Genomic DNA, 27,470 nt, shown 5'->3' with positions numbered 1-27,470 from the left:
GGGGTCCTTGGCTAATGCGAGCCTGGGCCAGCTCCTGAGCACTTTGCTCCCGGGGGTTAGACGCTTCGAGAGACTCGGTGGTTTTCAGATCTGTCTTTTGGGAGTAGCCTGTGGCGCGCGCACTGGGAACCCCGACTCGCAGGAACCTGTCAGTGCAGTTGGCTGGCGGCACTGGGGTTTGCGGGGGTGCCTTGCGCCCAGAGGAGGGTCCCATGTGGGAGGGCCGGCCCACCTGGGGGATGGGGCAGACGGCCAGTTAGCCTCGGCTGCTTTTCTCTCCACAGTGCAGCCATCAGAGCCTGGGCATGGGCCAGCTGTGCCTTCGCTGCTTCACTGGGTGTTTTACTGCCTCTGAGCCTCAGTTTCTTCATCTGTAAAATGGAGCCGACAGTCCCTTCCACAGTGCGCTTTGGGGTAGTTCCGGAGCTGGTATAGGCTCGCCTTTGTAGTCGGATCCTGCCCCTCCTGGTTATGCTCCGCAGCTGAGGCGGGGGCGGGGGAGCGGGGGCGGGAATTTCCTGGATAGGAGGACACCACACACTCCTTCATTCCAGCACATCTTTGTCTCCATGACGGCTGGTCACAGGGCAGCCCCCTGGTTGGTTCCCAGGGATTGCCGGGAAAGTCCTTCAGTTTGGTTTTCTCAGCATCCCCGAAGCGCTCAGACATGGAGAAAGTCGAGGCTTCCTTTCCTAAAGCCTCAGCTTTTCAGTGTGGTGCCTCACGTGGGCCTTCGGAGGGGGACGGGAGATGCTGATGGTTCTGGGGATTTGGGTTGTCGTAATGGACACTGTGCACCCCACAGGGATATTGGACACAGGACAGCCCCGTAACACTGTAAAATGGACTGATTTTATGTAGGTCGCTGCCAGCCCACTAACCAGTGGTGATTTTCTAATTGGGCGATACTGTAGTCAGACACAGTTCCAGAAGCCTTTTCACCCAGCCCAGAGCACATTCTCTGCATTTCCTCTGGGGCTGGGGCCGGTGTCAGGACTGCAGACGGGAGGCGTGTTTCTGCTCGGGGACCCTCTTGGGGAACTTGGCAGAATTGAGGGGAGCTCCTGTGGGCCCCCAGGAGTGGACGTTACACACCAGAAGCCCGGGATGGCACCTGGGACCTTTCCTCGTCAGCGAGTTCTCAGACCTCAGGCCACGAGCATCCACCCCGCAGCCCGGTTCACCGGCTCAGCCCTCTGGAGCGTGCTCAGTGCTCGGTGCTCCTGGCCTCTTGCTCTCCCGAGGGAGGGAGCAGGGCCTGGGGGTATCCAGAGCAGAAGTGCTGGAAAGTGGGCACACGCTGGCGGCAGAGGGCGCGTCTTCTGGGGGAGGCCTGGACTGTTGGTTGGTACCTGATCCTGGAGCTCGCCCGGGCCAGTTTCTTCCCGAGGGTGAAGATGCCGCAGTGGTAGAGCAAGCCCGGGCTCCAGTGAACTGCGTGCACGTGTCCGTGCAGCACCTGCATGCACATGTGTTGGGGCACCTACATGCATGCACAAAGCCTGCACCTGAGCAGGTATGAAAGGAACTCTTCCAGCAAGACTGCCGGCGTCTCTGTGCTGGGGCGTTTCCATTTCCTGTGTATGTTTGCAGGTATACTCGTGTCATTTAGTTCAACAGTGTGAGGAAAACGGGTCCGCTGGGTTGCACACTAGTGCATCCATCCACACACTGGTGTGCGTGTGCCCTGGCCCCACAGAGTTTACCTTCCTGTCGGAAATGAAGGCCCTGGCTCTGCTGTGGGGTCAGGAATATGCAGAGGCCGGAGCGATGGTACAGTGGGGAGGGCGCTGGCCTTGCAGGCAGCAGACGCAGGTTCAGTCCCCGACATCCCATGTGGTCCCCTGAGCACGGCCAGGAGTAATCCCTGAGTGCAGAGCCAGAAGTGACCCCTAAGCATTGCCAGGTGTGGTCCCCCAAATATGCAGATGCTGTTGGGGTTCACAGAATGACCTGCCTTTTGAGTCACTGTGGCTGGCTTTCAGACTGGGTGGATAGAATCACCTGGTTCTGGCCTCCATCACGAGGCCTTGTGGGGGCTGAGTTCCGAGCCCCCGACCTCTTACTGAGGGGCTGGCTTTGGCATCTGTGGGCCTGGGGTGGCCCTGGAGACCCCAAACACAGCAGGAGGGGCCCAGAAAGCAGCATGTGGTGTGTGTGAGGGCATATGTTAGGGTGTCTGTGAGTTGGCTTGTCTGTGAGCTGGGATGTTTGTTGGTGTCCGTGTGCTGGGTGTGTGTGTGCTGGGGTGCATGTTGAGGTGTCTGTTGGGTGTGAGTTGGGTATCTTGAGTTGGGGTTTCTTTGTGTTGAGGTATCTGTGTTGGTGTGTCTGTTGGTGTGTGTGAGTTGGTATCGGTTGGTGTGTCTTGTTGGTATCTGTGTGTTAGGGTATCTGTTGGTGTGTGTTGGTATCTGTGTTGGTGTCTGTTGGGGTGTCTGAGTTGGGGTTTCTTTGTGTTGGGGGATCTGTTGGTGTGTCTTGTGTTGGGGTGTCCGGGGTATCTATTTTGGGGTGTCTGTCGGGGTGCTTGTGAGTTGGAGTGTCTGTTGAAGTGTCTGTTGGTGTCTGTTGGGGCGTGCTGTGCTTTTGGGGTGTCTTGGTAGTCTGCACTGGGGTGCCTGAGTTGGGGTGTCTGTTGGTGTGTGTGTGTTGGTAGCTCCCTCGTCTTCCTCGCTGGTTCTTTTGTTCCCTTGTCTTGGAGTGAAGCTCATGTCCTCTGCCTCCCCTGGATCATTCTGCATCTTAAATTTTTTTTCAAATATATATATATATATATATATAAAAATTTAATTTTCAGGTTCTGTGGGTTACAATATGGTTAATGGTAGGGTTTCATGCATGATACATTCTCTGTGCCACACCTCCCACCTCCACCAGAGTGACAGGTGTCACAGTGTCCCCTCCCTTACCCAACCCTCTTCTCTGGTAAGCTTTGTAGTACTCAAGACCCAGGCTCAGTTTCTGCCACATTTGGGTATTTGTTAGGCCCCTATTTTGTTTCTTCATAGCCTGGCAAGCTCCCCGTGGCGTATCGATATGCCAAAAACAGGAACAACAAGTCTCACAATGGAGACGTTACTGGTGCCTGCTCGAGCAAATCGATGACGACAGTGCTACAGTGCTCTATCCTACTTTAGAAATGGGGGTGGGGAGAGGGAGGGAGAGATACAGAAGGAGGGAGGGCAGAGGAAGAGGCACAGAGGGAGTGGGGAGGGGAGAGAGGGAGAGAAGGAGAGGGAAGGAGGAGGAAGGGGAGAGGGAGGGAGGAAAGAAGAGGGGAGAGAGGGAGAGAGCAAGCACTTTCAGTCTGCCCCTGCCAGCTTCTCGGGCGAGGCCCTGGGGAATGGGGTGCTGCCCTGGAGAAGTGGGGTCCCATGGGGGAAGAGGAGCAGTGAGCTTAGGGCTCTGCGGCTGGTCCCCGGGGATGCCCCTCATTTCCCAGGTCAGGGTCAGTCTTGAGCTCGGGTAGTGGGGAGCCCGAGGAACAGCGATAGAGGGGAGCAGAGCCCCTAACTCCACTCTGCGCCTGTGGGGAGTGCGCTGGGCGGTCCCTGCCCCTGATGCCCCCTGCACAGCGTCCTGGGCCCACTGAACATTTTCTGAGTGTGATTGGTTTTTTTTTTAGAACAAAAGATGAGCTGGTGCAGGCGCTTCGAGAAGGCGGCGTTTTATTTATTTATTTATTTATTTATGGCTTTTTCACCCATCCCCCGTGGTGCTTGGAGCTGACTCCTGGCGGTGCTGGGGGGGACCCTGCGGGGTCCCGGGGGTCGAACCCGCGGTGCCATGGCTCCCAGTCCTGCGTCCTTTATTTCTGGACCGAGAAAGCAGCCCCGGGGCCGAGTCTCCCGGGCGCACGGTGTCGGGCGCAGCCCCGGAGCCCAGCGCGCCGCGGACACTCGGGGCCGTGCGTGGGCTCTTCGGGTCCAGCCGGCCGCGTGTGCTCACGGCCGCGTCGCTCTGTTCCAGACGTTCCCGGTTCCCCGCTGCACGCACGCACGCGCGCCGCCGCCAGCCGGGCTTCGGGCCGCTGCGACCCGCCGGACACGCGCCCCCGCCGGACACGCGCCTTGGCCGGCGGCTGGACACGCGCCGGGCCGGCTGTTGGGCCGCGCATGCGCCATGGACCTCGTCGCGCTGCTCAAGTCCCAGTTCCTGTGCCACCTGGTCTTCTGCTACGTCTTCATCGTGTCGGGGCTCATCATCAACGCGCTGCAGTTCCTCAGCCTCCTGCTCTGGCCGCTGGACAAGCAGCTCTTCCGCAAGATCAACTGCCGCCTGACCTACTGCATCTCCAGCCGTAAGCGACGGCCGCGGCGGGGCGGGAGGGCCGGGGGCACCCGGGGCCGGGGCGTCGCGGTCGGCCCCAAGGCCCGCGCCTGCGCGGAGAGGGCTGCCAGCACTGCCCCGTGAGCAGCATGCGAACACGACAGGTACTGGCATTCGTCTCTAAATGGGATAGGGGCACGGTGTGTGGTGTCTCCCAGCCACCGCGAGGCCCGGATCCCTGCACGTGTAACAGATGCCTGCATTTGTCTGTAAATATATAGGGAAAAAAATATATTGTTGGGGGGCTGGAGCGATAGCACAGCGGGTAGGGCGTTTGCCTTGCACGCGGCCGACCCGGGTTCTAATCCCAGCATCCCATATGGTCCCCTGAGCACCGCCAGGAGTAATTCCTGAGTGAAGAGCCAGGAGTAACCCCTGTGCATCGCCAGGTGTGACCCAAAAACCAAAAAAAAAAAAAAAAAAAAAAAAAAATAGTGTCTTACCACCACCATAAGACCCGGGTTCCTGGGGCTGGAGCGATAGCACAGCGGGGAGGGCGTTTGCCTTGCAAGCAGCCGACCGAGTTTGATTCCCAGCATCCCATATGGTCCCCTGAGCACCATCAGGAGTAATTCCTGAGTGCAGAGCCAGGGGTAACCCCTGTGCATTGCCGGGTGTGACCCAAAAAGCGAAAAAAAAAAAAAAGAGGCCCAAATTCCTGCACGTACAATAGATGCATTTGTCTGTAAATAAAATAGGAAAAAAAATATATAGTATACAGTGTCTTACAGCCACCATAAGACCCGGATCCCTGCACGTGCAATAGATGCTAGCATTTATCTGTAAATATATAGGAACAAAATATATGGTGTCTTACATCCACCATAAGACACGGATCCCTGCATATATGATAGATGCTAGCATTTATCTGTAAATATATAGGATTACAATATATATTGTCTTACATTCACCATAAGACCTGCATATATAATAGATACTAGCATTTATCTGAAAGTAGTATATGAACACAATAGATACTAGCATTTATCTGTAAGTAGTGTGTGAACACAATATATACTAGCATCTATCTGAAAGTAGTATATGAACACAATAGATACTAGCATTTATCTGTAAGTAGTGTGTGAACACAATATATACTAGCATCTATCTATAAGTAGTATATGAACACAATATATACTGGCATTTGTTGTAAATAGTATATGAACAGAATATATTTTGTCTTACATTCATCATAAAACTCGGATCCCTGCATATATAATAGCATTTATATGCAATTATATATGCATATATAATGCATATATAATTAAAATATAAAAAAAGAAAATATAAACACTATAATAGATACTAGCTTTTATCTGTAAGTAGTATATGAATATAATATGTGAGCGTTTATCTGTAAATAGTATATGAACAGAATATATAGTGTCTTACATCTGCCATAAGACCCAGATCCCTGCACATGTGATAGCATTTATTTGTAAACAGCATATGTTCACAATATACTGGCATTTATTTGTAAATAGTATGTAAACAATATATATTGTCTACATACACCATAAGACCAGGATCCCTGCATATATAATAGCATTTATCTGTAAATAGTATATGAACACTATACTAGGTAGCATTTATCAATAAATGGTATACAAACTATATATATATAGTTACAACATATACATAGTTACAGCATATACAACAACAATATATATTGTCTTGCATCCACCATAAGTCCATGCTTATGCACTGTAACACTGTAGTGTCTCCATTGTGAGACTTGTTACTGTTTTTGGCTTATCGAATATGCCATGGGTAGCTTGCCAGACTCTGCTGTGTGGGCGGGATACTCTCAGTAGCTTGCCAGGCTCTCTGAGAGGGATGAAGGAATCGAACCCAGGTTGGCTGCGTGCAAGGCAAACGCCCCATCCACTATGCTATTATATATTTTTATATATATATATACATTCATATATATAATAACAGATAATAGCATTGATCATAAACAGCATATGGAACATGGAATATAGAGTGTATTAGATCTCAGCATATAAGTCCAGGTTCTTGATATATATTTAAAGGTAGTAGGTAGTATAGATAGTATATGTAGTATAGAATATATATGTATTAGATGCCAACTCATGAGGTCCAGATCCCCACATCTGTACTGGCATGAATCTGTAATAGCACATTAATGTGACAGACTCGAGCCCCTTAGCCCAGATCCTTGCACATATAAGATGTAATAGCCAGAATTTGAAGGTCTGTATCACCCATCATACACAGCATACAGTAGATTTTAGCCTGCCCATGTGTGAATAGCATATACCTGTGGCACAGTATAATCAGCACGGAGATGTGTATATGTAACAGACATATGTTCTTTCTGTAAGGAAACATACATTCCTGTTTCCACTCCATGTGTGGTGATGAATGTGTGTCCAGTGTGTATCTATAGACATTTCTGTATGTTCTGAGAGCAGATCAGCAGTGTGGCCTTCTGCTGCTGTCCTTGCTTCCTTAACTTCCTGCCTCGGGGCCATTGAAGGGTGAAGTGCAGTTTGAGATATCATGCAGAGGTTTCCGATACCTGCAGGGTATCAGGGATCATCTCTCTGGGCCAGTGACGGCAATCAGAAAACTGGCCCGCTTCAGCTCATGACTTTTTCGGGGCTCTCCATGTTTGAATCATTTGTGTATAGGTGTGTGTGATGGATCGTGCTAGACTATTTCAGACAGCATTCACTGGCCTGCATTCACTGGACTGGCCCATGTTTTAGAAATTAAAATATGAGGGGGTAAGAGTGTGTGGGGCTGCCTGGAGATGCGTTTGCATCCGAGTTCTCTGCAGGAGGGAGCACTGCGCAGTTACGGGTGTGAGTGTGGGTGTGTTTCACATGATCTTGTCCAAATGAGGCCATTAAAACTCTGATCCCAGCTACCTTAGGCCTGTCCAAGCTCTCAAATTGCTCATGATCTTTCTTTTTTATCTTTTTGGGTCACACCCGGAGATGCACAGAGGGCTTACTCCTGGCTTTGCACTCAGGAATTACTCCTGGTGTTGCTCAGGGGACCATATGGGATGCTGGGAATCAAACCCGGGTCAGCTGCATGCAAGTCAGATGCCCTACCCGCTGTGCTATCACTCCAGCCCTTCATGATCTTTCTTAAACCCTTTAAATGGAGTGATCCGATCTGAATGGTAATCAAAACAGTACAAGCTGCATAGTTATCTGAGTAGATTATGACAAATTCTGCCATTTATGTTTTAAACTTAAATACTGACTTGTGAGAGAAAAGAGTGGAAAGGAAAATCCTTGTTGATGATTTATTTTATCAACTCGGAACTGGCAGGCAAGTCTTGTGCTATTTCTGATATGGTATGAGGGCAGGAACTTCTGTCTGGGGTGATTAGAGTGTTTTACATAAGTGTGTCTTACAAAGAAACACCCAGAAGTGCAGACAGCTGTTAGAACCCCAAAGAAAGCCTGTGGTTGTGTTTATGCAAAGTGGGGCAGGCACCTGTCTGTCCATCCATGGTGACTGCGCGTTTGATCCAGCACTGGCTTAGGAGGTTTGTTTTTATACGTTTTGCCTTTTTGGGTCACACCTGGCGATGCACAGGGGTCACTCCTGGCTCATGCACTCATGAATTACTCCTGGTGGTGCTCGGGGGACCATGTGGGGAGCTGGGGCAGCTGCTTTCGAGGCAAACGCCCTCCCTGCTGTCCTATCACTCCAGCCCCAGCCTCCTAGGGTTTTTGTTTGTTTGGCTTTGGGGTCACACCCGGCAATGCTCTGGGCTGACTCCTGGCTCTGCACTCAGGAATCACTCCTGGCAGTGCTCGGGGGACCATGTAGGATGCTGGGAATCGAACCCGGGTCGGCCACGTGCGAGGCGAACTCCCTACCGCTGTGCTGTCGCTCCAGCCCCAGCCTCCTAGTGTTTAGTGGAAGAGAGCAGAGTGGGACGGAGGCAGGAGGAACCCCAGCCTGGAGCTGCTCATGTGATCCAGGGAGGAAACCGGTTATCTGAGCGTCTCCCTGGAGCCTTTCAAATGCTAGCAGTTGGTCTGGTGAAAGCGGGAAGGAGCCTGACGTGTCCGCACTTCCCTCGGAGGCGTGGCCTGCGTCTAGGAGGGTCCCGACCCTGCCAGTTTGCACACTGTGCGTGCTTGCTCTTTCCAGCGAGTGCTGAGGAACCAGGCTGCTGGCGGATCGACGGGGGGAGCCTGGTTGGGGGCGCAGAGACCAGAAGCAAGGCCGGGTCCCGAGGTTAGCTCCCTGCCTCTCTTTCCTGAACCCCCGTGTCCATGGCAGGTAAAGTCTGTGTGCGGGCGTGGTACCCCGATGTTTTAGCCTCTCTCCCTGATGCATGGATGTGAATCCTTCCTCTCTGGGACTCAGCCCCCCACCCACTTGTGGTGGCACTCGCCCGTGGCGTGGGCGTCCTTCCGGTGTGGGTGTCTGTCTGCGCCTGCGAACGGTTTCTCTTCTCGCCCTGCCCCTGGCGCTTGCTCTCCTGCTTTGTCTTGGTCACGAACACATTGTGTCCACAGACTGGCCAGGTTGCTGCTCGTCCTGGCTCTAGGGATCTTGAATAGACGCAGAGGCAGCGGAGTGAGTCTGGCAGTGCCCCAGGAGGCCAGCGTCCAGGGCCAAGCGGAGACTGGCACGGGGCGGTCCTCCCGATGCCTGGGACGAGGCTGTAGCGCCCCGTTGCTCGTGTTCCCGCTGGCGTTTATTTCTGTCTCTCGCTCTCCAGGTCTTTGCCACTTTGGCTGCCACTGGAGCCGTCTAAGCGAACTAAAGCCAGGCGGTGCCAGGGGTCCCGTGCGGGCTCAGGGTCGGGCACCACCCGCGGATAGGGCAGCTGTGTGTGGCTCCAGGCCCCGGAGTCCTTCCTGTCCCCTGGACCAGTGGCTGGGCAGCACCCCCGGGGGCCCCTGGGCTCAGGTCAGCGTGTGGCCCGCAGGCAGGGCCCCCTCCCAGCGCCCAGAGCAGCAGTTAGTGTATTTCGAGCAGGCGCTTGCTTCCTCCCTCGGCCTTTCCTCGCGGAGCCTGTCACAGAGGCAGCCCTGAGTGCCGACACCTTCCTGTTTATTTAGGGAAAAGAGACGCCTTGGGACTGTGTGCAGGGCGCGGTGTCACGGCTGGGCAGGGCGAGGTCATCAGTGACCGTCACAGCGCAGGAGAGAGAGGCCAGCCAGTGAGGCCGTGCGTGGTGCAGCTCTTTGCTCCGTGTTGGGGCCGCGGCTGGCAGTCTCAGGGTTTCCTCCCGGCTCCATGCTCGGGGGTCACTCCTGGCAGTGCTTGGAGGGCAGTATGAGGCTCTGGGGGTCGGGTCCGCTGCGAGCCAAGCAGTGCCCCGCGCCATGCCCCTCCGCCCCTGGCTTTGTGTGTCTCGAGCGCTAACCCCTGCCGCCTGCGATGTGCAGCTTCTCCCTGTTGCGAGGCTGGGCGATGTTGATTTCGGCCTCGTGGGAGTGTCTTTCCCTCTTCGGAAACGTTCCGCTGGATGGAGTCCTGCTGACGCGTTTTGACCTCCTGGCTTTTCTCTCTCTGGCCCGTGATGTCCAGATCGATTCCGAACCTTGAGTTCTTGGAACTCACCCCTGGCCTCTTGGTCCGAGCACGCCGCGGCTCGCGCTCGGGGACCGACGGTGGAGTCGGTTGCATCTCTTGGGGTGTGGGGCCCGCCACCGGCCCCGCCTTCTCCCCCTGTGCGCGGTGTGGAGGTGACCCTCCCCCCGTGGCCCAGACCTGGATTGAAGTCAGAAGCTGCCCCCTGACTTCCGCTCCACAGAGTGGCACTTTGGGGCACAGAGGGGACAGTGCGGGGACGGTGGATCAGACAGTGACATACATGGTTTATAAATAAGTGAGCGCCCGGCCCGGCGCCATGGGTTTGGCCAGCATTACGTTTCACCCGTGACTTAGGTTACGGCGTCTGGGCCGGGTTAGAAGCTGGACACGGGTGTCTGGTGACTTCTGAACCCATTCCGTGTGGTGTTTGACGGGGTGGGCTTGCGGCCCACCCAGGGGTAAGCAGGCCAGCGTTGCCGTGAGAAAGAACCCCTGGGTGGGTGGGGAGGTTAGTAGCGTGGCGCCCGCCCTCCTCCCGCAGGGTCCCCCCTGCGGCTCCCTGCTGAGCCCCCCCCACCCCGTTTCTGGTCCCAGTGCTTGCCAGTGCACGCAGATCACGGTTACTGGTTTTGTTTTGCGGCCACACCGGGCGGTACTGAGAGCTTACTCCTGGTTCTGTGCTCAGGGGTCGCTCCTGGTGATACTTGGGGGATCCGATACAGTTCCAGGGATCGAATCCGACTCGGCCACGTCTAGGCAAGTGCCTGGACTCCTTTGCAGGGTCTCCAGCCCTGCAGGCGGGTCAGGCCCTGTGTGAGGGGGGCTTTGCGGGCCACACAGCCTGGTTCTGGTGCTGTTCGGAGGCGCAGCGGCTGCTGGCTGGCGGGGCCTCTCCTGATGGGGTGACCATCTCCAGGGCTTGGCTTTGGGTCCATGTCCGCCCGGTGGTGCTCCAGGCCTCTCTGGCCACGTGCTGGGAGGAGGGAGACGAGGACGAACAGTGCGGTAGTGGGGCATCGCCCCCCGGGCCCCCGAATGCAGGGCTCGGCTCCCTCATCCTGACCCGCCCGCAGTGAAGGATTTTAGGGTGACGTTGCCCAGACGTCTTGGTGAGGCTGCTCGGGAGCCTGGTGTTGGTGGCGGATGCACACGGCCCCCGCAGGCAGGCCGGGCTGCCCCGCTCGGGCCCCTCCCCGGGTGCTGGGGGCCGAGGGGCACGCGGCTCTGCTGGTCTGCGCCGTTCCCTGGCCGTGCCCCCAGGGACCCTCCTTTCTGGAAGAATTCTGTCTGACCAGTCAGCAGCTAGTCAGCAGCAGTTATTTCCTCCTTGGCTCTTTCCTGTGGCTCCGGCTCTGAAACGTGTGAGTGGTGGAGGGGGGTCACCCTGCCTGCTCTCTGCTGCCTTCCGCCCCCGCAAGCCTTCTCTCGGATGTTATTGTTGCTTAAGTGGATTTGGATTCGACCTCTGGGGAGGGGAATTGTTACATGCTCTATGGATCGTGCCTTCAATTCTGTGAGTTGGGGGCGGGCAACAACCATCCACAGCTCAAATCTACAGATGCCGTTTTGTGTGTGTGTGTGTGTGTGTGCGCGCACGCGCGCGCAGGATTGTGTGTGCAGGACTGTATGTATACGTGCGTGTGAGCAGGAGTCTGTGCAGGAGTGTGTGTGGTACAGGCATATGTGTGTGTGCAGGAGACTGGACAGGAGTGTGCACAGTGTGAGTGCAGGATCATGCATGTATAGGGGTGTGTGCAGGACTGCGTGTACAGGCATGTGTGTGTTAGTACAGGGGTGTGTGTGTGTGTGTGTGTGTGTGTCTCTTGATTGAACTATACTGGGCTTTCCAGTGGGGTCAGGGAGGTTGTCAAGAGCTTCCGGGGATGGGGGGGGGACCCTCCCCACAGAGCATCTGAACTTGAGGCCCCGGCTTTGTTTTCTTGCCCTTTGGTCACACCTGCAGTGCTCTGGGTCAGTCCTGCGGGTGGTCAGGGGGGGGAGGAGGGACCTGAGGCTTCCTCCAGCCCTCCTGGAACTGCCCCTTTCGTACTGCTGTTGTCTTGGTTTCTTGGGAGGGGAGGGCGCGGGGCCACAGCACAGTCCTCAGGGCCGTGCTCAGGGATGCAGCTGGGTCGGCCGCGTGCGGGACGAGCCTCTGGGGTGCGCCACTCTTCCCGCAGAGGAGCGGTCTCCCGTGCACACGCGTGTCCGTCACGCCGGGGCCCCTGCTCCTGTGCACCTGCCCTGCCTGGCCCCACTTCTTGGCTGGCCCAGAGTCACACGCGGCAGCTGACCTTTGCACCTGCAACTGTTTGCACGGATAGTCGTTGAAAGATGGCGCGAAAGATTGTGCGTGCGCTCCTAGTTGTGTTTGCCCAGCTGTGCTGCTGAGACCCGGCGCCGGGGAGGCAGTTGGAACCCAGCAAAGGGGGCGCATTAGTGCGGGAGTCCAGGGCACCCTTGGGGCTGTGCAGGCTCTGATCGGTAGCTGCTCTCTGCAGAAGAGACAGCGGCCCAGCACGCAGAGACTCTGCAGACGCGGCTGCAGACTTGGGCTCACGCACACGTTGACTGGCCCCTGCCGCCCGGCCCCCTCGGACCTGGCTCCCGGACCTCCCGCGGGGACCCCAAGCCCCCGGGCCTTTCCTGGGCCCGTCCCTGGGCACTCTCATTCTCCCTCCACTCTCAGATCTGAAACAGGAGAGTATTTTGGGGGGGTGTGGGGGCCAGGTCACGCCGGCGCTGCTCAGGGGCTCCTCCTGGCCCTGCGCTCAGGACTCACTCCTGGCGGTGCTCGGGGGACCCTCTGGGACGCAGGGACGGAGCCTGGGTCGGCGCCTGCGGGGCGCACAGACGCCTTCCCTGCCGTGCGACCCTCCAGCCCCACAGGAGTTGGACCCTCCCTAGGAGGGTGCCGGGGCGGGCAAAGGGCAGGAACCGTGTTCAGAGCGGCGGGAAGGGCCCCGCAGTCGGCGCCCCGACCTATGCAGAGTCCGGTGGTGTTTGACGCCGGCCGTGCGCTCCAGGGAACGTCTCTTCCCACGGCCCCCCTCGCGGTGGAGATGGCCTTGATCGCCCGACCCCCAAAGGAGCCGGGAGGAGGGAGAGGGGGGGCAGGCGCTATTCGAAGACGCTGGGGGGCGTGGCTGAGGCCGGGCCCATGGCTCCCTGGGAGGAGACAGGGTGAAGCTGAGAGCCGGCTCCCCCACCCAATGGATGGGGGTCTCGGCCCCGGGTGCGAGCCCTTCCCCCTGCTTTTGTCCCCAGCCCGGTGGAACCCAGAGGGAGGTGGGCCGAGACGGCAGGGCACGCGGTGGCCCCCAGCCAGCAGGGGTGTCTGTGAGACCCCCCCTCCCCCGTGAGAGACGAGGGCACTGCCAGTCGCTTCAGGCCGCAGGCGGGAAGGGCAGTCTGCTCGCTCCTCAGTGCTCCCGGGGCTGACGGGCGGGCGCATGGGCTGGCCGGGGTGACCGGGCACGTCAGAGCCAGGCAGGGCAGAGGGAAGGGGCCCTCCTCTTGCCCCGCCCCTCCTCACCCCGCCCCTCCTCTCACCCTTCCCCTCCTCACCCTTCCCCTCCTCTTGCCCCGCCCCTCCTCACCCCGCCCCTCCTCTCACCCTTCCCCTCCTCTCTCCCTGCCCCTCCTCTGACGCCTGCCCATCCATCTCCTCATCCTGTGTGTCCGTCTGTCCCTCTGCCCCTGTGCCCTACGGAGCTCCCTGCAAGTGCTCTTCCTTGCCTTTGGGAGGGAGCGTTGGGTCTTTAGTGTCCTGCTGGCGTCAGCTCCCAGGCTGCAGGGTGGGCGCACACGCCGGGTGGCCTGCGGGGGGCCCCTCCTGTCCCCCTACCCCCCCTGCTGGTTCCCCGGCCCCCGCGTGGGGCCAGGGCAGTGACCGGCCGACACTGTCCCCACAGAGCTGGTGATGCTGCTTGAGTGGTGGTCGGGCACCCAGTGCATCCTCCACACGGACCCCCGGGACTTACCCCACTTCGGCAAGGAGAGCGCCATCGTGGTCCTCAACCACAAGTTCGACATCGACTTCCTGTGCAGCTGGATGCTGTCGGAGCACTTCGGGATGCTGGGGGTGCGTGCTGCCCCCCCCCCGCCCCTTCTGGGCTTCAGAAGGTGGAGCCTGTTGGTGCCATGGAGCCTGGGGTCTCCGTGCCAGCCCTGACACCCTGGCAGGGAACCCCGCTGGGCAGCGCCCCCGGCCACGTCACAGCAGGGCCCGGAGACGGGCCCACGTCAGGAACGGGGTGACGCCTGGGGGAGCCCCCGTGGGAAACGGGTGGGTGTGGGCAGGACGGTGGCGAGGGACACTGAGACCGGCTCATCAGTCTCACACTTAGAGCGTCTCACACTCGCTAGCTCACGGCCAGTCTCTCTCCCTCTCACAACCCCCTCACTCTCTCCTCACACTCCCGCCTCACTCTCTCCTCACACTCCTCGCCTCAGTCTCTCCTCACACTCCCCGCCTCACTCTCTCCTCACACTCCCGCCTCACTCTCTCCTCACACTCCCGCCTCACTCTCTCCTCACACTCCCGCCTCAGTCTCTCCTCACACTCTCCACCTCACTCTCTCCTCACACTCCCCGCCTCACTCTCTCCTCACACTCTCCGCCTCACTCACTCCTCTCACACTCCCGCCTCACTCTCTCCTCACACTCCCCACCTCACTCTCTCCTCACACTCCTGCCTCAGTCTCTCCCGCCTCACCCCCCATCTCTCACTTAGCCTCACACTCCATCTCCCTCTCCCCCTCCGTTTCCCTCCCTCTCCTTCCCACGCTGGCTCTCTCCCACCCTCCCTCCTGCACGTGGGCGCCTCCTTCCCTCACAGGCCGGCCGCCCTGTGTTTCAGAACGCCAAGGTGCTGGCCAAGAAGGAGCTGGCCTACGTGCCCATCATCGGCTGGATGTGGTACTTCACCGAGATGGTCTTCTGCAGCCGCCAGTGGGAGCAGGACCGCAGCACCATCGCCCGGAGCCTGCAGCGCCTGCGCAACTACCCCGAGCCCTTCCTAGTACGTGGCCCCGCGGGCCCACACGCCCTGTCCCGGACCCCACCTGCCCGCTGGGCCCTGTCCTGGGACCCCCACCTGCCCACGCGCCCTGTCCCGGACCCCACCTGCCCACGCACCCTGTCCTGGGACCCCCACCTGCCCGCTGGGCCCTGTCCCGGGACCCCCACCTGCCCACGCGCCCTGTCCCGGGACCCCACCTGCCCACATGCCCTGTCCCGGGACCCCACCTGCCCATGCACTCTGTCCTGGGACCCCCACCTGCCCACGCACCCTGTCCTGAGACCCCCACCTGTCCGCTGGGCACTTTCCCCGGGACCCCGACCTTCCCACGCACTCTGTCCCAGGACCCCCCCACCTGCCCACATGCCCTGTCCCGGGAACCCCCACCTGCCCGCTGGGCCCTGTCCCGGGACCCCCACCTGGCCGTGAGACCCCATCCCGGGACCTCCTGCCCACGGGCCCCTTTCCCTTGCTCCCCCCGGGCCCCACTCGCGGCTGGCCCCGTCTGCTGTGTCCCTCTAAGCCGGCGGGAATCCCGGGACGCCGGTCACCGGGGCGCATGGTGACCGGCCTGTCCCCCCAGTTCCTGATCCACTGTGAGGGGACGCGCTTCACGGAGAAGAAGCACGAGGTCAGCATGCAGGTGGCCCGCGCCAAGGGGCTGCCCAGCCTCAAGCACCACCTGCTGCCCCGCACCAAGGGCTTTGCCATGGCCGTGAGGAACCTGAGAAATGTAGGTGAGGAGACACGCGGGGCCGGCCCGGACCCCCGCCCAGACCCTCGCTCCCGGTGGCTTCCCCACCCCCGCCCTTGCACACGGACACGCCCACGCTCCTGCACACACCCGTCCCACTGGCACACGCTTCCTCACGCTGCCCCCGTGCCCAGCGCTGCCCTCTGCTGCTCGGCGCCGGTACTGCGGGGCCATCGGCCATGCGCTCCCGGGGTCAGCCGGGCTGCCCAGCTTGTGACGTCCTGTTGGACTTTTCATGCCCCCCTGGCAGCACGCGCTGCCCCCGACAGAGCCCACCAGATGCTGTCCCCTAACACTGCGCCGTCACACGGAGCCCTCCCACAGCTTCCTGCCCCGGGCCTTGCACGCTCCCGGTGACTGTTCGCCCCTTCTCCCCTGCCCAGTCACGGTGAACAGGCCTGGCCTGTCCCCAGGGCCCCATCCTTGTCCTCTCCCCTTGAGCCTGGAGACACTCAGGGGTGTCCTGGTGGCCCCCGCCCCAGGCTCTGCGGGACCCTCCCCGGGGCTGCCGCGCTCAGGTGCCCGTTGGGAAGGGTCTGGCTGAGAGGAGTTGGGGGTGCCCCTGCAGCAGGGCAGAAGCGGCGGGGCAGGGGAGGGGCTGACCCAGGACAGGGCAGGGCAGGGGTGAGGCGTGGAGGAGAGGGCTGACCCAGGCTGTGCACTCCTGCAGGGGTGGGGTGTGGAGGGGGTCTTCCCAGGCCATCAGCTGTGTTCGTGCTGCACCTCTGCAGCTGCTCGGAGTGTGGGGGAGAGGAGGGTGCCCTGGACAGAGCTGCTCCGGGCACTGGTTCCCGTCCCAGGTCCTGTCCCCAGGACAGAGGTCAGGCCCTGGGCAGCCGCCCGAGTCTCCTGCCCTGAGCTCTCCTCGGGCAGCTCCGGCTCTCGCCCCCTCTCAGCCCCGTGTGGGCCCCTCTGGCTGGGTGGGCCGGGGGCGGGGGCCCCTGCCGTGCGTGTGGGAGAAGCTGGTGGACGCTGCGAGGGCGCCGAGAGCGGCAGGGTGGCGCCGGCCGTGGACGCACCCGCTATATGCTGCTCTGTGTCTGTTTATCTTTGTAGTTTCAGCTGTATATGACTGTACACTCAATTTCAGAGATAACGAAAACCCAACGCTCCTGGGAGTCCTCAACGGGAAGAAATACCACGGGGATATGTACATCAGGTACCGCCTCGGCCCGCGCCTCCCGGTCAGGGCTGGGGATGCCACTTCCGGCCACAGGGGGGGTCCGCACCCCCAAGCCCTCACCCCCCTTCCCGCACCCCCTTCCCGCGCCCCTCCCACACCCCACCTTCCCATAGTCCCTTTCGTCATGCCCGAGCTCCCCTGAAGTGTTGGGGTCTTCCCTACGAGTCTGAGCAAATGCAGGAATGCGGGGGCAGCCTAGGGGTGGGGGCGCCTATGTGCCCCCTTTCTGGTGGTGCCCTGTTCCCCCTCTGCCTCAGTGCATGGTGCCAAGGAAGTTTCTAGAAGCCTTTGCTCCCAGCACAGAAAGTCAGCTGGCCTCCCGGCCGTGGGGCACGGTGGGGGGACCGGTGCTCAGCGGCCCCCGGGGGACAGGCCATTCAGGGCGCGCCACGGCCCCACGTGACGCCGAAACCCCACTCTGTGCTGGGCTGGCGGGTGCCCTGGGAAGGGACGCGCGTGGCCTCTCCTCAGCGCGCCCTGCGCTGGGGGAGATCAGGGTCTGGGCACAGAAGTGTCCAAGGGCAGGTGGGCGTGAGTGAGCGGCCAGGGTCACAGGCCCTAGAAGGGGGCAGGGGCCCGGGGCAGCCTCAGCACAGGCTGGGCCCTGGGCGCGCCCAGCTTGGCTCATAAACCCCTAGACACCCCACCTGGGAGCAGGTGTCCTGAGCTTGGGGACTGTCTCGGGGAAACTGAGGCAGCCCTGGGCAGGAGGGAGGCGGGGGTCCTGCCCGCTGGCTCACGGCCTCTGTCCCGCAGGCGGATCCCCCTAGAGGAAGTCCCGGAAGACGAGGACGCGTGTTCGGCCTGGGTACACAAGCTGTATCAGGAGAAGGTCAGTACCGGCTGCACTGGGCGGGGACTGTCCATGGCGCCCCTGTAGACACTGTTCTACGCGCCTCCGACTGGGGCCCGCTGCCTGCCCCGGGCCGCTGGTTTCTGTGGGCGGGCGGGCAGACTCGCCCAGAGCCTCTCTGCGGGGGCTGGAACCCGCCCGAGTGCCCAGCCCCGGGGTGCCCTTGCCTCAGTCCACTTGGATTTCCGTGGCCCGAGGGCCCGGCATGGAACAGGACGGCCAAACCTGCCCTCAGGGTTCCACACAGCTGCTCCGCAGAACTGTGCTCTTCCCCGGCCCCCACCCTGTGCATGGGACACATGGTCTGGAGCCAGCCGCACGGCTCTGCTCATCCTGCTCCTTCCAGTACTTGCTGATTCATGAGCTTACACGAGTACACACGCACAGGCTCCGGCAGTACTGAGCTGCATGTAGTGTACTCCTGCTCAGATAAATGAGCTCGTGCTTACACTCGGCTCATGCTAATGGCACGCTCGTAGCATGCTTGTGCAACACTCACGTTGAGAATCACAGATTCATGGTAGTGCTCGTCCGGATGTGCTGTGCTCACGCTCTGCAGTACTCATGCTTATGCTCACAACACCGCTCACCCTGATACACCGTGCTCACGCTCTGCGGTACTCATGCTTATGCTCGTAACACCGCTTACCCTGATACACCATGCTCACGCTCCGAGGTACTCATGCTTATGCTCATAACACCGCTCACCCTGATACGCCGTGCTCACGCTCTGCGGTACTCATGCTTATGCTCGTAACACCGCTTACCCTGATACACCATGCTCACGCTCCGCGGTACTCATGCTTATGCTCATAACACCGCTCACCCTGATACGCCGTGCTCACGCTCCGCAGTACTCATGCTTTTGCTCGTAACACCGCTCACCCTGATACGCCGTGCTCACGCTCCGCAGTACTCATGCTTATGCTCATAACACCGCTCACCCTGATACGCCGTGCTCACGCTCCGCGGTACTCATGCTTATGCTCATAACACTGCTTACCCTGATACGCTGTGCTCATGCTCTGCAGTACTCATACTTATGCTCACAACACCACTCACCTTGATACGCCATGCTCACGCTCCGCAGTACTCATGCTATGTTCATAACACTGCTTACCCTAATACGCTGTGCTCACACTCTGCAGTACTCATGCTTACCCTAATACGATGTGCTCACACTCTGCAGTACTCATGCTTACCCTAATACGCTGTGCTCACACTCTGCAGTACGCGTATTCATGACACTCGTGACTGCTGTGCTCCTGCCCTGATCCTGCTCACACTCTGATACCGCTCCTTCTGATCTGCTGTGCTCCTACCTGGCTCCCACTCGCCCTTGCTGATACTTGCACTAATCCTCACGCCGACACCCGTGCTTGTACTCACTGAGCCCTGGGTACACTGGAGGGCAGGGATGCCCAGCCAAGAGCATGGCTGCCCTGCGCCTACCGCCAGTCCCAGCTGTCCCCGGGCGGGCGGGTTTCTGCACCAACCAGGGAAACTCCAGTGAGCAGGTCTGCACCCTAGACTCCCAGAAAGCGGGCGCCTCTCCCCTTGCCGGGGTGAAGGGATCACAGTGGGTGAGCAAAGGTCTCTCTGCAGCTGGCCGAGCCTCAGGACCCTTGCTGAGTGTCCAGGCCACTAAGCTGAGAAGGCGTCTGTAAACAAGTGCAAACTGCCCATCCGGGTGGTGGGGCCTGTGTCCCGATGGGGGACCAAATCTCAGCCCTTCCACGGTCACATGGGGTTAGGATTTCAGCACAGGAATGGGGGAGCACTGAGACTGAGCAGTCTGAGACAAAGTGGAGATCCCTGGGGGCAGGCACTGTCTGCCACGCTCGGGGTCTCACCACCGCGTGTGGGTATGGACGGCTGTGTGCATGCATGAATGGTTGTGCACGTGTATGTGTACGGCTGTGCCTGTGTGTGTGTGTGCACATGCACGTCAGTTGTGTGTGTGCATGGGTCACTGTGCCTGTGTGTGCACGTCAGCTGTGTCTGTGTGTGCGTGTGCACATGTCGGCTGTGTCTGTGTGTGTGCAAGTGCCTGTGTGTATGCACATGTGAACAGTTGTGTGTGTGTGTGCATATAGATGGACAGCTGCGTGCTTGCACGTGTGTACTCATGAAGAGCCCGAGGTGGTGTTGCAGAGCCTGGTTGGACCTGACTGGGTTGGGGCGGGGGTGGCCAGGGGCTCAGGACGGCTGTGTCCCCAGGACGCCTTCCAGGAGGAGTACTTGCGGACGGGCACGTTCCCCGGGACGCCGGTGGTCACCGCTCGCCGGCCCTGGGCGCTCCTGAACTGGCTCTTCTGGGCCTGCCTGCTGCTCTACCCCTTCTTCCGCTTCCTGCTCAGCCTGGCCCGCAGCGGCTCCTCCCTGACGCTGGCCAGCTGCGTCCTCGTCCTCTTCGCGGGTACGTGCAGCCCAGGCGCAGCCTGTACGAGGGCCCTGGGGCCCCGGCAGCCTGCTCACCCGTGACAGGCCTGTGGGTCCCCGGGACGGGAGTCGGGGGGTTGGACGGTCGCCGCCACCGAGCCCGCTGCCCAGCCAACTTGTTTCTCTGCTCGGGGACAGTTGGGTTTCCTGCAGGCAGACGAGGCCCTAGGGGTCCCTCTGGAGTGTTCTCGGTCCCGTGCAGAGCACACGCTGGACCCAGGCCCCGGCCCGGGATCCCCGGGAGTATCCACCCCAAACAGCCTCAGCCCAGGAGCCTGCCCACCTGCAGCGACTGGCCAGTGCCCTGGTCAGTAAAGACAGGACACTGTTCTGGGCAGAGACCAGCCGGGTACAAAACCACTCGCCCCTCGGTGGCGAGAACACATTTGAAAAGCACGTCCCGTGGGGGGTGCCCGGGGCACTGGCCCCCATCTGCCCCCAGCAGCAGCCCTGGCCAGGGCCCGCAGGAGGGGCGGGCAGAGGCTCTGCCGGGCCGGGCCACGCTCTCACCCGCCGTGTCCCCGCAGGGTCCGTGGGCATGCGATGGATGATCGGGGTGACGGAGATCGACAAGGGCTCGGCCTACGGCAACATGGACAGCAAGAGACACAGCGACTGAGGCGGCCCCAGCTGGCGCCCTCGCTCCCCAAGCGCGAGGGGCGCCCCTCCTGGCTCCATGGCGTGTGCCAGCTTGGGGGCACCGCGGGGAGGGCAGACAGGCCCGGGCAGCCGAGGCTGCGCCCGAGCCCTGCGGGTCCGCCTGGGGCGGTGGGGGCGGAGCGGGGTGCGTGCCCTCGGCCCTCCGTGCCGAGTCTTGGTCACCCTGTGCCCAGAGGGAGCGAGGTGCTCTGGGAAGACTAAACCCCACTGCAGCCCCCGGTGCCCGTGTCTGACTGCCGGCGTCTTGCCTCCCGCGCGCCTGGGGCTGTGCTGGGCACTGGAGGGCGGGCCACGGGGCGGGGTCCCTGCACGCCCACAGAGACCACGGGAGAGAAGAGCGCAGTGCTGTCTGGGGGGGCAGGGGGGAGGCCACACTCTTGCCTGCCTGGGTGGGACCCCCGCTGCTCACAGCCAGCCCCGGGCAAGTGGGGACCTGAGCCAGCTCAGCCAGGCACACATTTGGGGGGTACTGGGCATGGCAGAGAACCTGACAGGGCCGTCGCGCTCCACTTCCAGCCAGCCTCTGCCTCAGTTTCCCCGCTGGAGATGGACTCTCCAGACTCCCAGATTGTGCTGGGTACAGAGGGGCAGAGCACATGCCCACCTTGAAGAGACTGCACACATAAGCCCCCTGAGCACTGTATGTGTCTGTGCGCCCCCTCCCCCACACAAATGGGCTCTAGGGGCCCTGGGAGACTGAAACGGCCGAGCACAGGCTGTGCATGGGGACCCTCACACACACACACACACACACACACACACACACACACACACACACACACACACACACACACACACACACACACACACACACACACACACACACACACACACACACACACACACCTGCCCGTGCGCAGGGTCCCCCAATCCCTTGCTCCTGCGCCCTCGTCCCACCTCACCCTGTCTGCTCTGGGGCATCTGCTGGGAGAGCCCTGACCTGGGGCACTGCATCCCTTGCTCCTGCGCCCTCGTCCCACCTCACCCTGTCTGCTCTGGGGCATCTGCTGGGAGAGCCCTGACCTGGGGCACTGCAGCCTCTGGCCCAGCCCTCAGGTCTGTCGTCAGGTCCCCCTGGAGAGGGGGGAGGGGTGCTCCCGAGGGCCCCTAGAGGCTGGAGCACTGCACACACCCCTCTCTGGGAGCTGGCCCACAGCTGGGGGCAGGACGAGTGCCAGTGACCCCGAGAACACAGGAAAGAGCAACCCCCCACTGGATTCTGGTCTCTGACCCACGGGGGGGGGGGGTCAGTGAAGCCAGCAACTGGACCCCCTGCTGGTCGTCAGGGCAGGGCCCCCACCCCCAGCACGTGTGTGTGACACCTGAGGGGCCTGTGCCCTGGTCACAGGTTCCGGGACCTGGACACTCCAACAGGCAAGCTTAGCCCCTGCCTGGGGCCGTCCCAGGCACCCAGCCGGCCTCCGGGGGCGCAGACGCACCCCCCCCCCAGCACCCCCAGGCTCTCTGCATCTGGGCCTGGGCTGAGCCCGATCTTCCCGAATCTTCCCAGGTGTCCCTGAGGCCGAGCCTACAGCCCCCGGGCCCCTTGCCAGTCCCACCTTCCCGCCTCTCCTCTCCCACCCACCCAGCTAGCCCAGAGCACCGGGGTGGCAGACAGCCGCTTTCAGAGTGATGGGGAGGCTGGAGTCAAAGCGAAAGGGGCCACTGGGGGCATCCGTGGGCCGGGGCTGAGTGTCAGAGGCAACGGGGATGCTGGCACTGCCGGCTGACAGCTTACATGCCCCCCTGGGGCTGAGGCAGGGGTGCGGGGCACAGGGAGGCCAGGACGGCAGCGGCCAGCTCGGTGTGGGGACAGAGGGATCCCCAGCAGCCTGGGCCCCAGCACGTGGCAGCTCGACACTTGTGCAATGTCCCAAAGGCAGGATGGCAGCACCCGCTGCGCCCCTTCCTGCACCAGCCCCCCGGGGCTCAGGAAGGCAGCAGGCGCTGGGGTCAGTGTCACTGGTACCAGTGTCCCTTCACACACGTCCCACAGGCTGGCCGGGACAGCGGCCCCCTGGCCCCCCGCTTTGTGACAAAGAGGGGCGGTCCCTGACTCTGCTCTGGGACCACTCCTCATCTTGAGGGCTCCTCTGGGGGCCCGGGAGCCAAAGAGCCCGACCTGTGCACTGTCTCTGACCTCCCGGAAGCGGATTCCTTGAACTGGCCAGTCGCATGTAGTCAGAGAAGCACAAACACTAACACTGCTGGGCCCAGCGGGGCTTGTGAGGGTCGGGCGAGCAGCGGCCTGGCAGTGCCGTCTGTGACAGGGCCCGGGCACAGGGGCTCTGCATTCCTGCAGGAGACCCTGATGCTGATGGCAGCAGTGCCCTGGGGAACGCACGTGGCCCAGCAGCACAGACGCGGCCCCTGAGCGCGAGGTGGGAATGAGCCCCCAGCACCCCACCCCTGCAGCCCCCGAAGAACAAAGCAGAGGCCTGCAGCGAGGAGCAGAGGGGGCTGGCCAGCTGATGGTCCTCGTGCGGGCGGGCACATCCGGGCCCTTCCCTGATAGACAACATGTACATGAGAGCTTGCACACCAGAACCGGAAGGAGGCAGGTACGAGCCCTCCTGGCCTGGGGCGGGCGGTCGTTCTTAGTAAGGGCATTGCGTGCACGCGACAGAACAGCCAACAGGCTTGGGAGAGCCCAGGAGGGGAGCACGGCTCTTGCTCTGAGGTGGCGGCCGGGTTGATCGCTGCCCCCTGCGAGGCCCACTCCTGCAGAGGCAGGTTCCGGGGACCAAGGAGCGGGACTTCAAGGCCCAGGAAAAAGGAAGAGACTCACCAGCAGACTTCCAGTCCCAAGGGTATTACACAGGGAGTGGGGCAGGGTGTGCCCACCCGGCCACTGCCTGGGGAGGCCCAGAAAGGCACACTGGAAAGCAGAGCGTGGAAGGCCAAGGCCCGGGCAGGGAGGGCCACGTGTGGCGATCACACAGACTGGGACTGGGCCTACGCCTTGGGCTCAGTGACCCCAGTCAGAAGGGCTGGGGCTGGAGCAATAGCATAGCGGGGAGGGCTTTTGCCTTGCACGCGCCCGACCCGGGTTTGATTCCCAGCATCCCATATGGTCTCCTGAGCACCGCCAAGGGCAATTCCTGAGTGCAGAGCCAGGAGTAACCCTGTGCATTGACAGGTGTGACCCAAAAAGCAAAAAAAAAAAAAAAAAGTGTGTGGGGGGGGCGAAGGGCAGACAGGGGAGCTTTGGAGAGCTGACGGCCCTGAACCCAACCCTGGCACCTCAGAGCAGGGCCAAGGCCAAGCAGAAGAGCGCCCACACCACAGCCCACACGGGCTGGCCTCCCTGGGGGCGGGGGCGGGGCGGGGGCCGGAGGTCAGAGCTGGAGGAGCGCCCAGGGGTGGCACAAACCAAAAAAGCAAACCTAGAGCGAGATGCTACTTAAGCGCACGTGTTTCTGAGCCCAGCGCGTGCGGGGAGGGCGGGCACGCAGGAGTCGGGCAGCAGGGGCAGCTCCTGAGACTGGCGCCCAGAAGCAGCAGGCACGGGTCCCTTGGCTGTGCGGACACGCCCCTCGCTGGCACCCGCCAGAACGAGCCCGTCGGCAGGTGAGAGGGGTTCTGTCGTGAAAGGAAGGGGTGCCGGGTGCCCGCCACAGGGATGAAGCCCTGGGCCAGGCTGCAGGAGGGGCCAGTGGAGACACTTTTTTTTTTCTTTTTGGGTCACTCCTGGCTCTGCACTCATTACCCCTGGCGGTGCTCAGGGGACGATATGGGATGCTGGGATTCGAACCCGGATTGGCCCCATGCAAGGCAAACACCCTCCCTGCCCTCCCTGCTGTGCTATCGCTCCAGCCCCTGTGAAAACACTGGACAGTCCAGAGAGGGCCAGGCAGGGCAGGGAGTGGCGGAGAAGCTATCTGCAGCCGGGGTCTCACATGGCCCAGGAGAATGTTCTAGGATGTTCTATGAGAAAGGCTGCGACCCTGTGAATCACACCTCAATGGCAAGGCCCAGCGGGCGGAAGGGACCCTGTGACCTGAGACGACAGTGTTCACTTCAGTTCCTGGGCCAGAGACACAACCCGGGGAAGCCCTGAGATCTGGTACTGGACACGCCCAGTTACGTTCCCCTGACCAGGGACCCTGTGCCAAGGACACACCCAGTGTGACCTCCTGCATAGGGACCCTGAGCCTGGGCCAGAGCATGTTTCCTGGAGGAGCACTGGCAGCTGCCAGCTCTGGTTCCCGCTGGAGCCCCGTCTCTGGGCTGGAGAATGGCCCCTAGGCAGGGTTTGCGGTGCCGCAGGACGCGCCATGTGCCCTCGGCAGGAGCCTGGCCCTGCCCTGCCCATCGGAGCGCCGAGAGAGGCCCGGCGAGAACCATGGAGCACTGGGCTTCCTAAAATAAACCATTTATTGAAAAAAGAACTTTCTTTAAATTTCATTCATCGGCCTTTTGCATAACAAACCTGCGGCTTGCGCCGCCAACACAGCGGGACGGGCAGGGCCCACAGTCAGTGCAGGACGGACGGACGGACAGATGGACGGACAGACAGGGCTGGCGGCCCGCGGCCCCGCCCCCAGCTGTCTGCCGGGCAGCGCCCGAGCGCTGGTCCCTGTACAGTAGTAATGGCACTTAACACGCAGCTTCCGACCTCGGGCGCCCGGCCACGGCCATCAGAGAGAGCAGCAGGAGTGAGGGCGTCCCCGCCGTGTCCGGGAGGGCTGCCCGCCGGCGCCCACGCAGACACTCGGGCCGCCGCGAGGGAAGGGCGCTGCAGGACTGAGCGCGAGTCACGGTCACTCTTCATCCGTGCAGACCTGTGGAGCAGCGGGAGGGGCCAGGGCTGAGACGGGGCGCCGGAGAGTTATCCTCGCGGGACACCACGCCCCGACACCCCAGGGTCCCCATGCTTCAGACGCGGCCATGCCCCGGGCTCCCCCGTGTGCCCCAGTCTGTGGCCCCCTCCCCCACTCTCTATTCCCCCTGAACAGCCCTGTAGACCCGATGCAGTTTCCCATCCCCTCCCCTTCCCCAGACAATTCCCCACAGAGCAGCTGCAGGACTGCCTGGCTCAGCGGCTGCTTCCCCTGCAGCTCCGCCTGCTGAGCCCAGCCTGGCCGCCTCCATTCCCGGGGGATACAGGCGGGTCTCACCTTGATGAAGGAGTGGTCGAGCAGCTGGCTGGCCGTCCAGCGCATGCGCGGCTCGCTCTCCAGGCAGTGCGAGAGGAAGTCCTTGCCTTCCGGGCTCAGCCGCTCCGGGATGGGGGGCTTGTGCCCCATCCCCACCTTGTACATGATCTGGAAGTTGTGCTCGTACTCGTGCCAAGGCCTCTGACAAGGGGCGAGAAACGGGTCTCAGCTGTGGCCGGCTGTGGCCTCAGCACCCATCGGGCTGGGGAACTCCCCACCACAGAGCCGACGGGGAACCCTCCCTCCCTCCCTCCCTCCCTCCCGAGGTCCGGCCAGCCCAGGGCGCGGCGGCTCTGGGAGTTGGGCACTGCCCAGAGGCCGTGCTAATGCAAAAGGAACATACAAACACCAACAAGCGCAGAGCCCAAGGCCCTGCCGGACACTGGAGTCAGAAGCACCAGAGCTCACAGTGCCAGGCAGAGGGTCCCGACGTGCCCGGGCCACTGCCCCGTTTCAGAAAGGCGTCCCCTGGAAATCTGCCTTCCTTAAAGGGCAGGCAGAAGGGGCCTGCCCCACCCCGGGGTGCTTCAGTCTGGCCCAGGCGGGCAAAGGCTGGCTCTGACCCCGGGTCGACACGGGTGGCATTCTAAAGTGCGTGCAGCCACGGCCCTGTGAGGACTCAGTCTGCTCCAGTCGGGTGCCCCGGGCTCTCTCTGGCTGACGCTAGGAGAACACACCGAGCTAGCATTTGCCTGACGCTTTGAGGTGCGTGCCCCTTCCCAGCTACAGGGATTTCATGTCCTGGGGGTTTCTAACGGCCTGCTCTGGAAACGGCCCCCCCTCGTGCCGAGTCTGTCCACGCACACATTTCCATCAGCTGCTGCTTCGGATGGAAACTCGCGGCGTCCCCAGACACTGGCGCACAGCAGGCCAGCTTCCTGGTCCCCGCCGGGCCGCTAGTGCAGAGCCCCCCGCCCTCACCCCGAGACACGCTTGCTGTTTTTCTCCGTTGACAGTCAACCGCTCCTCTCCTCCCTGGTGCCAGGGCCCCGGCCCCAGCCCTCACACGCAGGGCAGGCTGCCTCGAGCGCTCACTTCCCAGCGGTGTGGATGCGCCTGTCCACCTGGCTGCTGCAGGACCCTCCGCTGCTTCCAAGTATGGCACCTGGACGCCGAGGACCCCAGCTTCTGCGAGGCAGCTCAGGGGGGACTCGAGCCTCCTGCCACATAGGCCTGTCCCCAGGGTCTGGCCTGAGCCTGCCGCCCTCTCACTGCTAGCACCGCCCTGGTCTCAGACAAGGCCACCTGGCAATGCTCCAGGCCGCTGCCGGCTGTGCCGCTGACCGACGGGCACGCAGCCTGACCTAGTCTTTGACCGATGTGATTCTGGGGTCTCCATCTGCGTTCAGTGACTGCACCAGGGGGTCTCTGCGCACCTTGCCAGTCACCATCTCGATGACGACACAGCCTAGGCTCCAGATGTCGGCGGCCCGCCCGTGGCCTTCCCCCTTGGCTCGGGTGATGACCTCCGGGGCCATGTATGCTGGAAGAAGCAGAGGCACAGGAAGGGTTAATGGCGGGAA

At 61.3% G+C, this 27,470-nt stretch overlaps 2 protein-coding genes across 5 annotated transcripts in view; one reads left to right on the top strand and one right to left on the bottom strand.

The window, feature by feature from the left end:
• Positions 1-20,988, top strand: part of AGPAT4 (1-acylglycerol-3-phosphate O-acyltransferase 4) — a 34,835-nt gene extending 13,847 nt beyond the window's left edge. For 2 of the 3 annotated variants that reach the window (XM_055134358.1, XM_055134359.1), the window contains exons 2-9: positions 3,973-4,303; positions 13,788-13,957; positions 14,735-14,896; positions 15,480-15,633; positions 16,707-16,809; positions 17,590-17,665; positions 19,907-20,105; positions 20,656-20,988. In XM_055134358.1, the coding sequence (XP_054990333.1) occupies positions 3,973-4,303; positions 13,788-13,957; positions 14,735-14,896; positions 15,480-15,633; positions 16,707-16,809; positions 17,590-17,665; positions 19,907-20,105; positions 20,656-20,747 (1,287 nt within the window). In that variant the 3' untranslated portion in view covers positions 20,748-20,988. Of the gene's footprint in view, positions 1-3,972; positions 4,304-8,504; positions 8,608-13,787; positions 13,958-14,734; positions 14,897-15,479; positions 15,634-16,706; positions 16,810-17,589; positions 17,666-19,906; positions 20,106-20,655 lie in introns of those variants that run through there. The other variant, XM_004600767.2, reaches the window with a different exon arrangement.
• Positions 20,989-25,147: 4,159 nt separating this feature from the next.
• MAP3K4 (mitogen-activated protein kinase kinase kinase 4) overlaps positions 25,148-27,470 on the bottom strand; it is a 71,279-nt gene continuing 68,956 nt past the window's right edge. For both annotated transcript variants that reach the window (XM_055134356.1, XM_055134357.1), the window contains 3 exons: positions 27,324-27,430; positions 25,909-26,088; positions 25,148-25,572 (listed from right to left, as the gene is read on the bottom strand). In XM_055134356.1, coding sequence (XP_054990331.1) covers positions 25,552-25,572; positions 25,909-26,088; positions 27,324-27,430 — 308 coding nt within the window. In that variant the 3' untranslated portion in view covers positions 25,148-25,551. The remainder of the gene's footprint in view (positions 25,573-25,908; positions 26,089-27,323; positions 27,431-27,470) is intronic.

Source organism: Sorex araneus, chromosome 4, assembly GCF_027595985.1.
Source record: "Sorex araneus isolate mSorAra2 chromosome 4, mSorAra2.pri, whole genome shotgun sequence".
In the NCBI taxonomy this organism is placed as follows: Eukaryota; Metazoa; Chordata; class Mammalia; order Eulipotyphla; family Soricidae; genus Sorex; species Sorex araneus.
This window is presented reverse-complemented; position numbering and strand designations above follow the sequence as displayed.